Raw genomic sequence first — 14,221 nt, 5'->3', positions numbered from 1 at the left:
GTGCCATTATCATTTTTTAAAACTCATTTTTTTACTAAAATTTTTGAATATTAATGAATCATAATAGGCGACGGTTGAGATCAAATTTTTTACTTTTTACCCCAGACATATTCTAAATTAAACCAAAAAAAAAAATTCACTGGAGATGGCAACTAGTTTGGTCACCTTCTCCAGCCGGGAGTGACCGGCGCCGACCCGACTCAATCGGCGCCAATGGTTGTAGTTTTGATTTGGTCACCAGAATTTGATCGGAGGTTTGCCGGAATTTTGATTGACCTGCAATCACAGGTCACAAATGAGTTAAATGGTTTATTTGCTCCAAAATAACAGGTTTGAAGACATAATTGTAGTTTTTTGAAGTTGAATGACCTAATTGCACAATACCATATAGTTTGAGGGTCTATTTGACCTTTATCCCTAGAAAAAATGTAATATTCATTTTGTAAATACTTAAAACTTAAAAGTTTAAAACAATTATAAAATTAATCTATTTTTTCTTTTTACTAAAATTTTGAACTAACTATTGACGAATCATGATAAGGGACTGAGATCCATTTTTCACTTTTTACGTAATATCCTGTTCTAAGTATTTTTATAAAAAAAGAAAAACAAATTGATTTCCACGTGGAGGCCTAATCAAACCAATCCAATGCAGTTTCCTATGGCTCGCAAAACCGTGGTCTGACTACATCAACATCTAACAGCCTTTCTAGACTCCTTGTTTGATTCTTAACGCTGGTCAACTCAACTTTTTTTCACTCTCAACTTTCCTGCACGCCACACATCTCTCTCTCTCTCTCTATATATATATCCCCGCCCATACATACAACAACCTGGTAGTTCCTCAACTATATATTTTCCAATCCAAAACACAAGAAAAAACAAAATTATTAAAGGAACATAGTCATTTTCTTGACCCTTTTTAGCAGAAAACTAAAAAATTCTGTGTTTCCGATATAACATTTGATTTGATCGAGGATGTCTAGAGGTGGAAGTAACAATGGCGGCGCAGGAAGGCCTCTGAAGGTGGTGATAATCAACACACAGTACGTGGAGACGGACGCCCGGAGTTTCAAATCCGTGGTTCAGAGGCTAACCGGGAAGGACTCCACGGCGGCCGACATAAAAAAGGAGCACCATTACAGTGGAGGAATGGCGGCGGCGAGTAATCCGCCTCTGTCGAGGGGCCTGTCGTTTAAGGATTTCGATAAGTTGTTTAAGGAGTTGCCTCCTGTTGATGAGCTTTACCGAGCTATATACTGAATACTATATTATATTATATATAAATTATTTCATTCCTGTAAATGTTTATTCTCATCCTTTATTATGTAGTAACTAGCTAGCTAGCATTCATTGATTCTTTACATTTTTTTCGTCATGTATAATGTACCAGCAGAATCAATTTATAAATACAAAATTTATCTTATATTTTGATGCAAATTAAAATAAAGTTTGATGTTGTACGTTCTACTATATTACATACATGGCCTCATGCAAAATATATAACATTTTTTAAAAAATATGTAAGTGCATAATATATATATATATATATATATATATATATATATATATTGTATGTATGTATGTATGTTCATATGCATATATGATACTCCCTCCGCCCATTAAAAAATTAAATAATAAGTAAAGACGAAAGCGTTGTTTTATTAATTAATAATAAACCTGACATGTAAAACGAGACGGGAAGAGCATTTTTTAGTCAAAAACGTTCATCACATCTAATAACTATATTGAGTTATTTATATATACACCATAAGCAAAGCATATCTATTAATATTTACATTTTGATATAATACTATTTAATTAGCTCTTTTTTTCTTATAAATTTATGAGAAGAAAATATATAGTAATTTTATTTTCATTTTAAAGTTTCCAAATTTTAATTTAAACGCATAAAAAATTACATTTTGAGTTGAGGAAAATATGAAAGAATAAAGAGAGGTACAAGTCAATAAAATTAAAAGTTAATTTTCCAAAGGATAAAGGGCACGTTGGCATTGTTGAAATTAAAGTAATGCGTCATTATCTTCAGCGCAAAGATGTAAGAGTTTCAAATATATACACTACTTTGAAAATGATTTAGTTTATTTGAAACTTACTTCCTAAGATATTGTTTGTTAATATATCCGATAATGGATATGAAAGAATTTGTTATTATAAAAAAAATAAAATGGTTAGAATTAAGAATAGCGGTTGCCAAAAAAGGGTTGAATGTAGAAGTTGTTGGGAAATTCATCAGAAGTATCTTCGCGTGAACAATCGGAATATACAATAAAGTAGAGGAAGACATCAATTTTTTATTAATCATTCTTCATTATAATATATACAAAATATACAAAATTATAATATAGCTACAATACTATAAAGGATTAGAGAGGTATAATCATAGTCAAGGTCTGTTTTTAGACTTTTGTGATTTCGTTCTTATAAATAAATAAATGAGATCTTACCAAAAGTATAAGCGCAATCTTTAAAATCAATACTTAAAATATATGATTTTTACTTCAAGTTATCCCTACAGATTCAGGTCGGGCTTGAGACATCATCTGCGCCATGAGGAAATAGAATGATTTTGTCATGCTTAATTAATTAGGTCCTAATTATTAAGAGAGATAAGTGATTTAGGATAAACCTAATTAGGATTAATTGTAGATTTTTTTAAAAAAATAATTAAGTAGTTAGGTCAAAAATAAATATTGTACCCTCTAAAAATTGAGGCTCTATGTTGTTGCCCATCTTGCACGCCCTAAAATCCGGTCAAGATCATAGTATAATACCTTTAGTAATGTCCACATATATTTATTCAAACACTCCCCTTGAACAATACTATATCATAATCATGTCTCGTTAAAAATCTCACTAGAAAAATTCAGTGGGAAAAACATATTTAGTTGAAAAAAAAAAAGAAGAGTACATGATATATGTGTATTCATGTGTTGCATTAGCTGCCTCATTAAAAACATTTAATTAAAAAAATAATATCAAAATTCAATCAAAAGAAAAAGAGTACATATGTTGGTCTTCAGGACCCTTCAAATCCTACACATAAAGACATCTTTCCAAAAATAAGTGTAGCAAGGGGCTTTAAGAACAAATATGCTAGATTGTTTATAGAGCAAATGTTCTGAATAATCTTCTGACTCTTCTAGTCTTCTGGAGCTCATGTAGGTTCAATATTGACTCTATATATGTTTTGTCAAATATTTCATTGCACGCACATTTCTCATTTGTGCTGCACAACCTTTATTGTTCTCATTCAGAACATTGTGGGTAATTCATAGCATAACCGGTTTGGTACTTGACATCATGGGGATCAAACAAAATAACCAACACCCAAGTAGCCCATTAAAATCATATCCTAGGGTGCGTTTGGTTCGCACATGGGAATCGGAATCGGAATGGGTATCAAATACTTGGTAAGGGTAATGGGTTTTGGTGAAAGTATTTAGCATGTTTGGTAGTTGGGTGGAATGAGAATGATTATTAATAGTTAGGGAAGAAATGATGAAGGAAGATGAAACCCTTATTTAATAAGGGTATGGGTTTTGCCATTAATGGGGTATTCCAAACCCATAGTAGCATTCACAAAACCTATCAACCAAACACTAACAATCACTTTGATACCCATACCTTATGCCTAAACCCCCCAACCAAACACACCCCTAGTTTTTTTTTTTTTTTTTTTTGCAAAAAAGGTCAAAACCTTTTGTATGAGTATGAGTTTTATACTTGAAACAAATTAGTAATTGTGTCTTATATTACGAATTTATGTGTCTTGTGTTATGAAATTCTGTGACTTTGTGAAAGTATTTGTGTCTTGTATTGTGATATTTTATGTTTTGTGTTATGAAATTTTGTTGAATTATGTAGCTCGTCATTTTAATAATATTTTAATGTAATTTTTAAATACATAAATTTTGGTAAAAACTTGTGTGAGACCGTCTCACCATGAGTCGGGTCGGGTCAAGATGCAAATGTAACACTTATATGCACAAATGTCATACTTATATGTTCAAATGTAATACTAATCAGGAATAAAATTTTTGTTATATGTTCAAATGTAATACTAATCAGGAATAAAATTTTTGTTACTTATAAGGGTAAATGTAATACTTTGAATAAAATTTTTGTTACTTATAAGGGTAAATGTAATACTTTGAAGGGAAAATACAATACTTTTACATTTCGATTTAAAAGTATTACATTTTTTCTCAAAAGTATTATATTTGTCCTTATAAGTAAGGGGCACTTGTCAACATTACTTATTATGAAAAATGTATTACTTTTTCTCTTATAAGTAACACAAATTGTATTCTTGATTAGTGTTATATTTGAGCATATAAGTATGACATTTGCACATATAAGTATGACATTTACATGGTGTTTTGACCCGACCTGATCCGTCTCACGAATAAAGATCCGTGAGACGGTATCACACAATTGTCACCCATAAATTTTATATTCTAATACTAAATGAAAATTGATTAAAAATAATTTCAATAAAATTTCATTAATCAAATCAGACACATAAAAATGAGACCGAGAGAGGGAGTATACAAAGTTTCAGGGCATTGACCGGAGGACGATTCGTGTTGACCACCTCCCAATAAGCTGAAAGTAACATTTCAGATTTCAGAAGCCACTTGCCAACTTGCCCAACAATAATTTAATGCTTTTTTTTAACAATAATTTAATGCTAGTACATGTCATTCTACCTAACGTTGGTGGGTTTTTTTTTTTTTTTTTTAATACGTAGTAATAATTATTGATTACATGCAAGAGTATTAAAGTATTCTGATAAGGTAATTTATAGGAGAAATAACCTGCATTCATTATTTGATGATATGCATTAGATAAACTCATTCATGTATATAATAGTTCGCAAACCACATTATGAATATCCAAATGATAGGTTCAATCGAGTTAGTGTTGACGAGAATTATGTTCTACTCACTCAACACTAGAAATAATTATTTTCTACCTCTAAATTTCCTCAACTCTGTTTTCCAAATTATAAAATTTAAATGTACAAGTAGACGCATTTTTTTGTTTAATTCTCTTTTCTTTTTTTCTTAAAGAAATTTTTGTAGTTAATTTATAAATTAAACACCAGCCCTAAATATCCTTAAAAAGATTTGACTTAAATGTACACTATACCACACTTGAAAGGATTTTTAGTGAACATAATTAAACTTCTAACTTACGACTTATATAGTTTATTGAAAACAAAATCTATATCTAAAAACATAATAAGTCCCAATCAAGGTTATATCCTTAATTTATGTCTATCTTTTTGGATGCTAATAAATGTGTACATTTTACTTTAAATGGTGTACACTTCAATGTTATTAGACAAAATTGTCCTTACTATATTCTTGCTATACAAAATTACCCTTACACTGTTATAACACCGTTACTTTTAACTCCACCATTATTACCATACACCTATATCTATCATATCTTTTTCCTATTCTTTAATTGTCATTTTATTAAAATTATTATATAATTAATTTAATTGTTGATTATATTTTAATTAAATTTTTATGAATGGTAAATCATATGTGTGTATAAAATACATATATTATTTGTGTATATATAATTTGAATTATACATTTTAATTATTTGTATTTATTAATATTTTAATATTGAGCATACGTTTTCGTGCATCGCGCGTATAAAATACTAATAATATTAATACGAGTAAGAATGCTCCCAAAAAAATTAATACGAGTAACAATTTACTAGGAAGCAATGCTAAATTAAAGTACTAGATGATGTTTTAAGGGGTGTATTCAATCATGACTTTCATAGAATTTTAAAGTTAATCTCTTGTCACATCAAGATTTATCTCGTCCATTAAATCTCTAACGCATGAGCGGTGGATGTTTCGAGGTTGAAATACAATCATTAATATTCTAAAAAGTTCCCTTTCAAAAAAAAAATATTCTAAAAAGTTTGTNGTAATACTAATCAGGAATAAAATTTTTGTTACTTATAAGGGTAAATGTAATACTTTGAAGGGAAAATACAATACTTTTACATTTCGATTTAAAAGTATTACATTTTTTCTCAAAAGTATTATATTTGTCCTTATAAGTAAGGGGCACTTGTCAACATTACTTATTATGAAAAATGTATTACTTTTTCTCTTATAAGTAACACAAATTGTATTCTTGATTAGTGTTATATTTGAGCATATAAGTATGACATTTGCACATATAAGTATGACATTTACATGGTGTTTTGACCCGACCTGATCCGTCTCACGAATAAAGATCCGTGAGACGGTATCACACAATTGTCACCCATAAATTTTATATTCTAATACTAAATGAAAATTGATTAAAAATAATTTCAATAAAATTTCATTAATCAAATCAGACACATAAAAATGAGACCGAGAGAGGGAGTATACAAAGTTTCAGGGCATTGACCGGAGGACGATTCGTGTTGACCACCTCCCAATAAGCTGAAAGTAACATTTCAGATTTCAGAAGCCACTTGCCAACTTGCCCAACAATAATTTAATGCTTTTTTTTAACAATAATTTAATGCTAGTACATGTCATTCTACCTAACGTTGGTGGGTTTTTTTTTTTTTTTTTTAATACGTAGTAATAATTATTGATTACATGCAAGAGTATTAAAGTATTCTGATAAGGTAATTTATAGGAGAAATAACCTGCATTCATTATTTGATGATATGCATTAGATAAACTCATTCATGTATATAATAGTTCGCAAACCACATTATGAATATCCAAATGATAGGTTCAATCGAGTTAGTGTTGACGAGAATTATGTTCTACTCACTCAACACTAGAAATAATTATTTTCTACCTCTAAATTTCCTCAACTCTGTTTTCCAAATTATAAAATTTAAATGTACAAGTAGACGCATTTTTTTGTTTAATTCTCTTTTCTTTTTTTCTTAAAGAAATTTTTGTAGTTAATTTATAAATTAAACACCAGCCCTAAATATCCTTAAAAAGATTTGACTTAAATGTACACTATACCACACTTGAAAGGATTTTTAGTGAACATAATTAAACTTCTAACTTACGACTTATATAGTTTATTGAAAACAAAATCTATATCTAAAAACATAATAAGTCCCAATCAAGGTTATATCCTTAATTTATGTCTATCTTTTTGGATGCTAATAAATGTGTACATTTTACTTTAAATGGTGTACACTTCAATGTTATTAGACAAAATTGTCCTTACTATATTCTTGCTATACAAAATTACCCTTACACTGTTATAACACCGTTACTTTTAACTCCACCATTATTACCATACACCTATATCTATCATATCTTTTTCCTATTCTTTAATTGTCATTTTATTAAAATTATTATATAATTAATTTAATTGTTGATTATATTTTAATTAAATTTTTATGAATGGTAAATCATATGTGTGTATAAAATACATATATTATTTGTGTATATATAATTTGAATTATACATTTTAATTATTTGTATTTATTAATATTTTAATATTGAGCATACGTTTTCGTGCATCGCGCGTATAAAATACTAATAATATTAATACGAGTAAGAATGCTCCCAAAAAAATTAATACGAGTAACAATTTACTAGGAAGCAATGCTAAATTAAAGTACTAGATGATGTTTTAAGGGGTGTATTCAATCATGACTTTCATAGAATTTTAAAGTTAATCTCTTGTCACATCAAGATTTATCTCGTCCATTAAATCTCTAACGCATGAGCGGTGGATGTTTCGAGGTTGAAATACAATCATTAATATTCTAAAAAGTTCCCTTTCAAAAAAAAAATATTCTAAAAAGTTTGTAACCATAAATAACTAGATTGTGACAAGCTGTAGTATGTTTGGTCCATGTCACTGATTGGAATCCAATGACGCGTCATCTAAGAGTCTAAAACTTTCTATTTTTTCTTGAAAAGTACTACAAAGTATGAAAATGACTTAAATATGCTTCCTACAGTTAGAATTTACTCAGGACACCTTTTCTTGGCCTAGCTAAAAAAAAATTCTTATTTCTTTGAGTCAACCTAATAGTCTACGTACCTTGACTGTTGCTAGCTTCATCAATCATCATCCCATTGCTACAGTCAACTCAACTTTGAGTTGCCATTTCTATGCCCTCAAGTTTCCAGCTCACAAACCTCACCTTCCTCTCCTCTCTCCCTATAAATAGGAAACTGGGTTTTCCCATTTCCCTACAAACCCCACTCTCTCTCCTCAACATATTCTGAAAACACCTTTACTTGTCATCAAGTAGTGTGTCTTTTTGGTAGATTATTATCAGTGGGGTTATTGAGAAATTAAAAAAAAAAAAAAAGTATAGAACATTATGTCTGGAGGGTGCTACAGAGAGTGTGTGAAGGTGGTGGTAATCAACACTCAATACATAGAGACAGACGCCCGGAGCTTCAAATCAGTGGTTCAGAGCCTCACCGGCAAGGATTCTCCGGCGGAGTCCACTGTGGCGCCGCCGGGTCTCAACGGTAGTGGTGGTGGTGAAGGAACGGCGGAGATTAGTTCGACTTTGTCGAGGGGTCTGTCGTTTAAGGATTTTGAGAATTTGTTCATGAATTTGCCTCCCTTGGAAGAGCTTTATCAAGCTTTATACTGAATTCCATATATTATTCCAAACATCTATATATGTTATTAATTAATTAGCTTGTTCAGGATGGTTATTCCTTTAATTAAAATTAACATTGGTTTACTCGGAATAAATTAAGCAACTTGTATAACAGGACAACCTCATTGCTTCGTACATGGGGTTGGTGATTAACGCATGCAATAAATTAAAGGCTCTTGCACATGCATGTGGGCAAATTAAATTTAAGTTTGTGAGGCATGTGGGCAATGAGACTGCTTATACAATGGTAGGAGTGTTATTCTGAAGAACCTGAGTGAGTATTCGAGCTATGCTACATCAAGTTGTATTCGTTTTTCTCCAATTAATGAATTTTGTCTATTTTTTATTTTTTATTTTTTAAATAAAGTGTATGTATAACAGGACAACCTCATTACTCACTTCTACCTAGCGGATGCACTTAGGATAATAAGGTTTGATCAAGTCTAATAAACTGCACTCTTGATTGGGAACTAGCTCAAAGTGGATTGTTTCTACTTTGACAATACATTTATATATTTACATTATATTAGCTACATATAATTGTATGATTTGTTCAATATCAACTAAAATTACAATTTAGTACCAAACTAAATAAGTTACTTTTTGTAAAAGGTCTTGTGGTCAAGCGGCATAGCTGTGACCCTCCTAAGTGAGAGGTCACAAGTTCATGCTTTAGTAGGTTGAAAAAGTATGTATGAACGGATACTACATTGTGACAGAGTCAATAGTACTCCAATCCCTATGTGGCGGACATTGGTAACTTAGTTTTTCATGTAAGTCCCAATACAAGTGTCTACCCATAGTATTTTTCTTATTTGAGTTAATAACAATGGGACCCACTTAAATTATTTATTTAACTAATAAACTCAATTACCCTTTGATTTATTAATTAAGTTCCCTATTCCGCCAAAAGCCTTGTGGTCAAGCGGCATGAAGTGATTCTCCCAAGTGGGAAGTCATGGGCTTCAGTAGGTTGAGAAAGTATATGGACAGACCCTGCTAAAAATAAATATTGAAAGTAAACTATTCAAATTATTTGAATTCATCATAATTCAGTGGTTTAATTGTTGTTTTTTGTGTAAAGTTTAAATGTTTATTTGACATTTCTTTTCAATAATATATAATGTTAGAGTATGATTAAAAAAAAAAAGGACAACTTAATTAAACATGATTTTTGGCTTAGATGGTAACAAGTTTAATTATTGCCAACACTTTATTGATCTTTATATATATATTTTTTTTAAGATAACGTAGTAATAAGTTATATTAGAATGGAGAGAGACATAAAGGGCTTGTTTGGTTATCAGCGGTTAGCAGTACAGTTAGCGGTAGCGGATTGTGTTAGCGGTTATCAAATAGCGGATTGTATTAGCAGGTTTGACCAGCGGAATGTATTAGCGACTTGTAAAAAGATGTTTGGTAAAATTAGCTGTTTATATTAGCGGTTAACATGTAAAATGACCAAAAGGGTATATATAATAATAATAATAATAGTGATAATAATAATAATAATAATATATAATAATAATAATATAATAATAATAATAATAATAACAAAAAAAAAAAAAAGAAGCTGTAAAGATGTGGGATCTTTTGATCCCACATCGTCAGTTTTAAAAAAAAAAAGGGCGTTGAGCTCCCTTAAAAGGGAGCTCAACGCCCACATTCTTCTCTTGCCCATCCCACATCGGATGGGCAAGAGAAAGAGAAGCCTCAGGCCTCTCTATTAAAGAAGCCTCAAGCTTCTAAATAGTTTAAATTTTTTTTTTATAATTAATATTAATAAAGGGAGGGTGTTTTGGGGAAGAATACTTTCTTCCCCAAAACGCCAACCCCAAACGCTGTTACTAGCAGTGTTTGGGATTTCAGCGGTTTGGAGCCAATCGCTGTTAATCAAACACTTACTTTGGCGTTTTGACCTGGTCAAAATGTCAAAGTTAGTGGATTCGCCAAAGATTGGTGGATCCGCTATTAACCAAACATGCCCAAAATGTTAAAAGATAATGCCGCACAAGAAAATAATATCCGTGGCAAATTTGTGGACACAAATATAGTGTATGGATATATACAGCCGGTGGTGTTATAGGTAGGAAGTCAAATTTCTGCAATTGAATATTTGAATGTTTGTCTTTAGGAACGTGTCTTTTGAGATGATGATTATTTTCTTTTTCGAAAACCAAAGAACAACGGTAAAGCTGAGAAGAGATTCACGAACCACAGACATACTAGGAATCAGTTGTCCTTGCAAGAGCATGAGTCACTTAATTCGTTGACCTTCTGATATGGCGAACGATTACGTTCTCAATATCTCTAGCACTAACATACGAAAGATCCAAAGTCACCGAATTAAAAGCAAGACAAAAATATTAGGCTTGATCTGCACATTATTATTATTATTATTATGTAGTTAACCCCCCCTCCCCCCCCACACACACATATTATATATATTATTATTATGTAGTTAACCCCCCCCCCTCCACACATATATATATAATATGATAAATTAAGCTTCTATTTCATACTAACTCAACATCTTATAAAAGTTGATAGTATATTTTATATAGTATAAAATGAAATTGATATTAAATTAAAATGAATATAGTTTTGAGAAAATGATCCTTTAATTATAGATATAGGAATCAAATGAGTGGAATAGCCTGAAGCTCTGTTCAAGTCTAATTAGAAGGATACGAAGTATGATAATTTAGAGGCACGTAAATTGGACCCAGGTAGATAATGGGTAGTCCACAAACCCAAACCTATAAACCAGTACATCTAAACTATATTCTTGGGAGGACCATGGCCCAACAAGTCCAATATAATATTGTTTGAGTTCCAAAAAGTAAGGCAAACAAACATAAATATCTTTGTATTACAATTGAAATTTTCTTGATATTGTGGTTGTGGTCTTCAATAGGCTCCAGCTGAACTAATCAAGCACTTGAGCAAAGCAGAAGAAACCTCAATCCTGGATTACAATACAAAACATGTACCTTAAGTAGAAGCATATATAAAATTTAAATATGATTAAGAATGAAGCAAATTAAACTAAGCATAAATCTCAATGTTCCATGAGTTGTTTGTGAAATGGCTAGCTGGTCATGTCTTCTTGTACATTATCTTGAGATCTTCTGAAGCTGAGAATGATGACAGTGTGTTGGTGACTTTGGTCCCAAAATAGTGTTGGAAATGGATGCAACTCTACAAACCCACAACTAATTCATTATATGAAAACCAAAATCTTACTCCACCCCATATATCTAATTTATAAGAAAATTCTAGCCGCACTGATCCAGTCCGCTAGGGTCACATGATGAGGTTTACCTAGTGTACACTTTTAAATATTGACTGTGAATTTCTCTGGTCATTAAAATAAAAGAAGAAAAATGAAAATTCTACAATGTCAATAGTGCTCTAACGGGAAATAAAATTAAAGGTTAAAATGTGTACATACATAAAAGTATTGATTTTTTTTTTCTCTAAAAGTAATATAATCTAATACTTTAATACCTATAGCAAAATCATATTGGAAGTAAATGTGACAATATTGCCCTCCCAATCCAAAAAGGAAACAAAAAATCAAATAAATATATAAAAAGAAGTCTTAAGCAATATGAACCAAACATTCCCTATCTTAAACTCAAACCTGAGATGAAACCATCACCCACAGTTTTGGGTACAAAGTCACCAACAAACTGCCATCTTCTTCACTTTTGCCCTCTCTCTATATAAAATGCTGAATTCATTCTTGCTTTTCTGTGATGTCCCAGCCACAATAGCCCTGAGGTTTTTATACAAAGTTTCTTGGGGTTACATATTTAAATTTTCCTTTTAATCTAGTACACAATTGTAGTACTGCTACCAAGCCTAGTTGTTGTTCTCCATTGTTATCTAAGTCTCCCCGAAGTACTACCTTAGTACTTTGTATAATTTTGCTTTGAGGTTGGAGGATGTACTTCTGTACTACTATTTGTAGTACAAAGGTTTTGGAGTGCCCAATCAATGCAAGCGATGAGTGCAATCATGTGCTTTCGCTTTGGGAAAATTAAACAATATATAATTTGAGTTGAAAAGTCTTGACGCTCCACTAATTTTGGACCAGAATTTTTTTAAATTGTTGGTTACTCAGCCAAGTTCGCTCAAATTTAGTGGATTCATGCATCAAAACGACGCCGTTTTGATTAATAAAAAAAACGACAGAAACGGCTCCGTTTTGCGTCGTTAACTGTGTGTGTTCGGAAAGTATGAGGTGGGGCGGAGGCGGGTTGTGGACGTGGAAATGGATTCACATACAGTTGATTTATTATGCTTTACGTTCAATTTCTTTTAATTCAGCATTTGGATTTATTATTGACAATGTTAAAAAAGTTGCATCCACGATTGATGGTGTACACTTCCATTTTGTTAAGCGATCTGCGAATCGTGTTGCCCACACTGTTGCTTGGGAAGCCGTTTCTTTGTTAGGTTGCGCGGAGTGGTTTGATAACCCTCTTCCTTATCTTGTCAATTGTCTTCTTGATTATTTAATGAATTAAGCCTTTTTCTCCAAAAAAAAAAAAAAAAAACTACTTATATTCATGTTAAATTAATCTATACTATTAATTAAAACAATATCCTTAACTTTAACTTCACGCCCAAAACACTCTGTTAAGGTTTGCGTAATATTTTAAAATATGGTAATACAATTGCTATTCGTAATACAATTGTGAATTAAAATATAGTAATACAATTGCTAATAAAATATATTCTTCCCTATGTTCCTATTCGTAATACAATTCTAAATTAAAATTATTAAATGTAATAATACGATACATATATTTCCCTGGAGTGCAATCTATACTATTAATAAAAACAATATCCTTAAATTTAATTTCACGCCCAAAACACTCTTATACTGTTAAGGTTTGCGTAATATTTTAAAATATAGTAATACAATTGCTATTCATAATACAATTGTGCATTAAAATATGGTAATACAATTGCTTATAAAATATATTCTTCTCTACGTTCCTATTCGTAATACAATTCTGAATTAAAATTACTAAACGTAATAATACAATACATATATTTCCCTACAGTGCAATCTATACTATTAATAAAAACAATATTCTCAATTTTAACTTCCTGCCCAAAACACTCCGATACTGTTAAGGTTTGCGTAATATTTTAAAATATGGTAATACAATTCCTATCCTTTATACAAAGGTATTGTACATTAAAAAATAGTAATACAAGTCCTAATAAAATATATTCTTGTACATTAAAAAATATATTCGTAATACAAGTCCTTTCTCCATTCACATCAGTGTCCTCATGCTTAAGGAACAAGGTGCTGAAGCACCGCGCCAACCATGTTAGTTCTACAAAAAGGTTTTCAATAATATGTAAATACAACCGGTGATATTATGTTTTTTTTTTCAAGATGGAAAATTTGCTATATAGCAATTGTATTACTATATGAATTAGAATAGCAATTGATCCTATAACGGACTACTAGAGAACGAGCATATTTGCCCAATTTATAAAAATCCTAAACAATGATATATAAAATCTCTAAAGTTCAAGCACCGCA

At 30.9% G+C, this 14,221-nt stretch overlaps 2 protein-coding genes and 1 long non-coding RNA gene across 3 annotated transcripts; 2 read left to right on the top strand and 1 right to left on the bottom strand.

The window, feature by feature from the left end:
• Positions 1-866: 866 nt before the first annotated feature.
• On the top strand, positions 867-1,426 carry LOC116001308 (VQ motif-containing protein 1-like). The gene has a single exon (XM_031241196.1). It carries the CDS (start codon positions 979-981, stop codon positions 1,261-1,263), a length of 285 nt encoding a protein of 94 aa, XP_031097056.1. The 5' UTR covers positions 867-978; the 3' UTR covers positions 1,264-1,426.
• A 6,932-nt stretch (positions 1,427-8,358) lies between these two features.
• Positions 8,359-8,640, top strand: LOC116011384 (VQ motif-containing protein 1-like). Its single transcript, XM_031250947.1, has one exon. It carries the CDS (start codon positions 8,359-8,361, stop codon positions 8,638-8,640), a length of 282 nt encoding a protein of 93 aa, XP_031106807.1.
• A 2,653-nt stretch (positions 8,641-11,293) lies between these two features.
• LOC116015929 lies at positions 11,294-12,548 on the bottom strand. Its single transcript, XR_004097692.1, has 2 exons — positions 12,296-12,548; positions 11,294-11,850 (listed from the first exon to the last, which is right to left on the bottom strand). It is a non-coding gene; the product is annotated as an uncharacterized LOC116015929 (long non-coding RNA).
• Positions 12,549-14,221: the final 1,673 nt, after the last annotated feature.

Source organism: Ipomoea triloba, chromosome 1 (assembly GCF_003576645.1).
Source record: "Ipomoea triloba cultivar NCNSP0323 chromosome 1, ASM357664v1".
In the NCBI taxonomy this organism is placed as follows: Eukaryota; Viridiplantae; Streptophyta; class Magnoliopsida; order Solanales; family Convolvulaceae; genus Ipomoea; species Ipomoea triloba.
The sequence above is the reverse complement of the archived record's forward strand: the minus strand, read 5'-3'. Positions and strand labels throughout refer to the sequence as shown.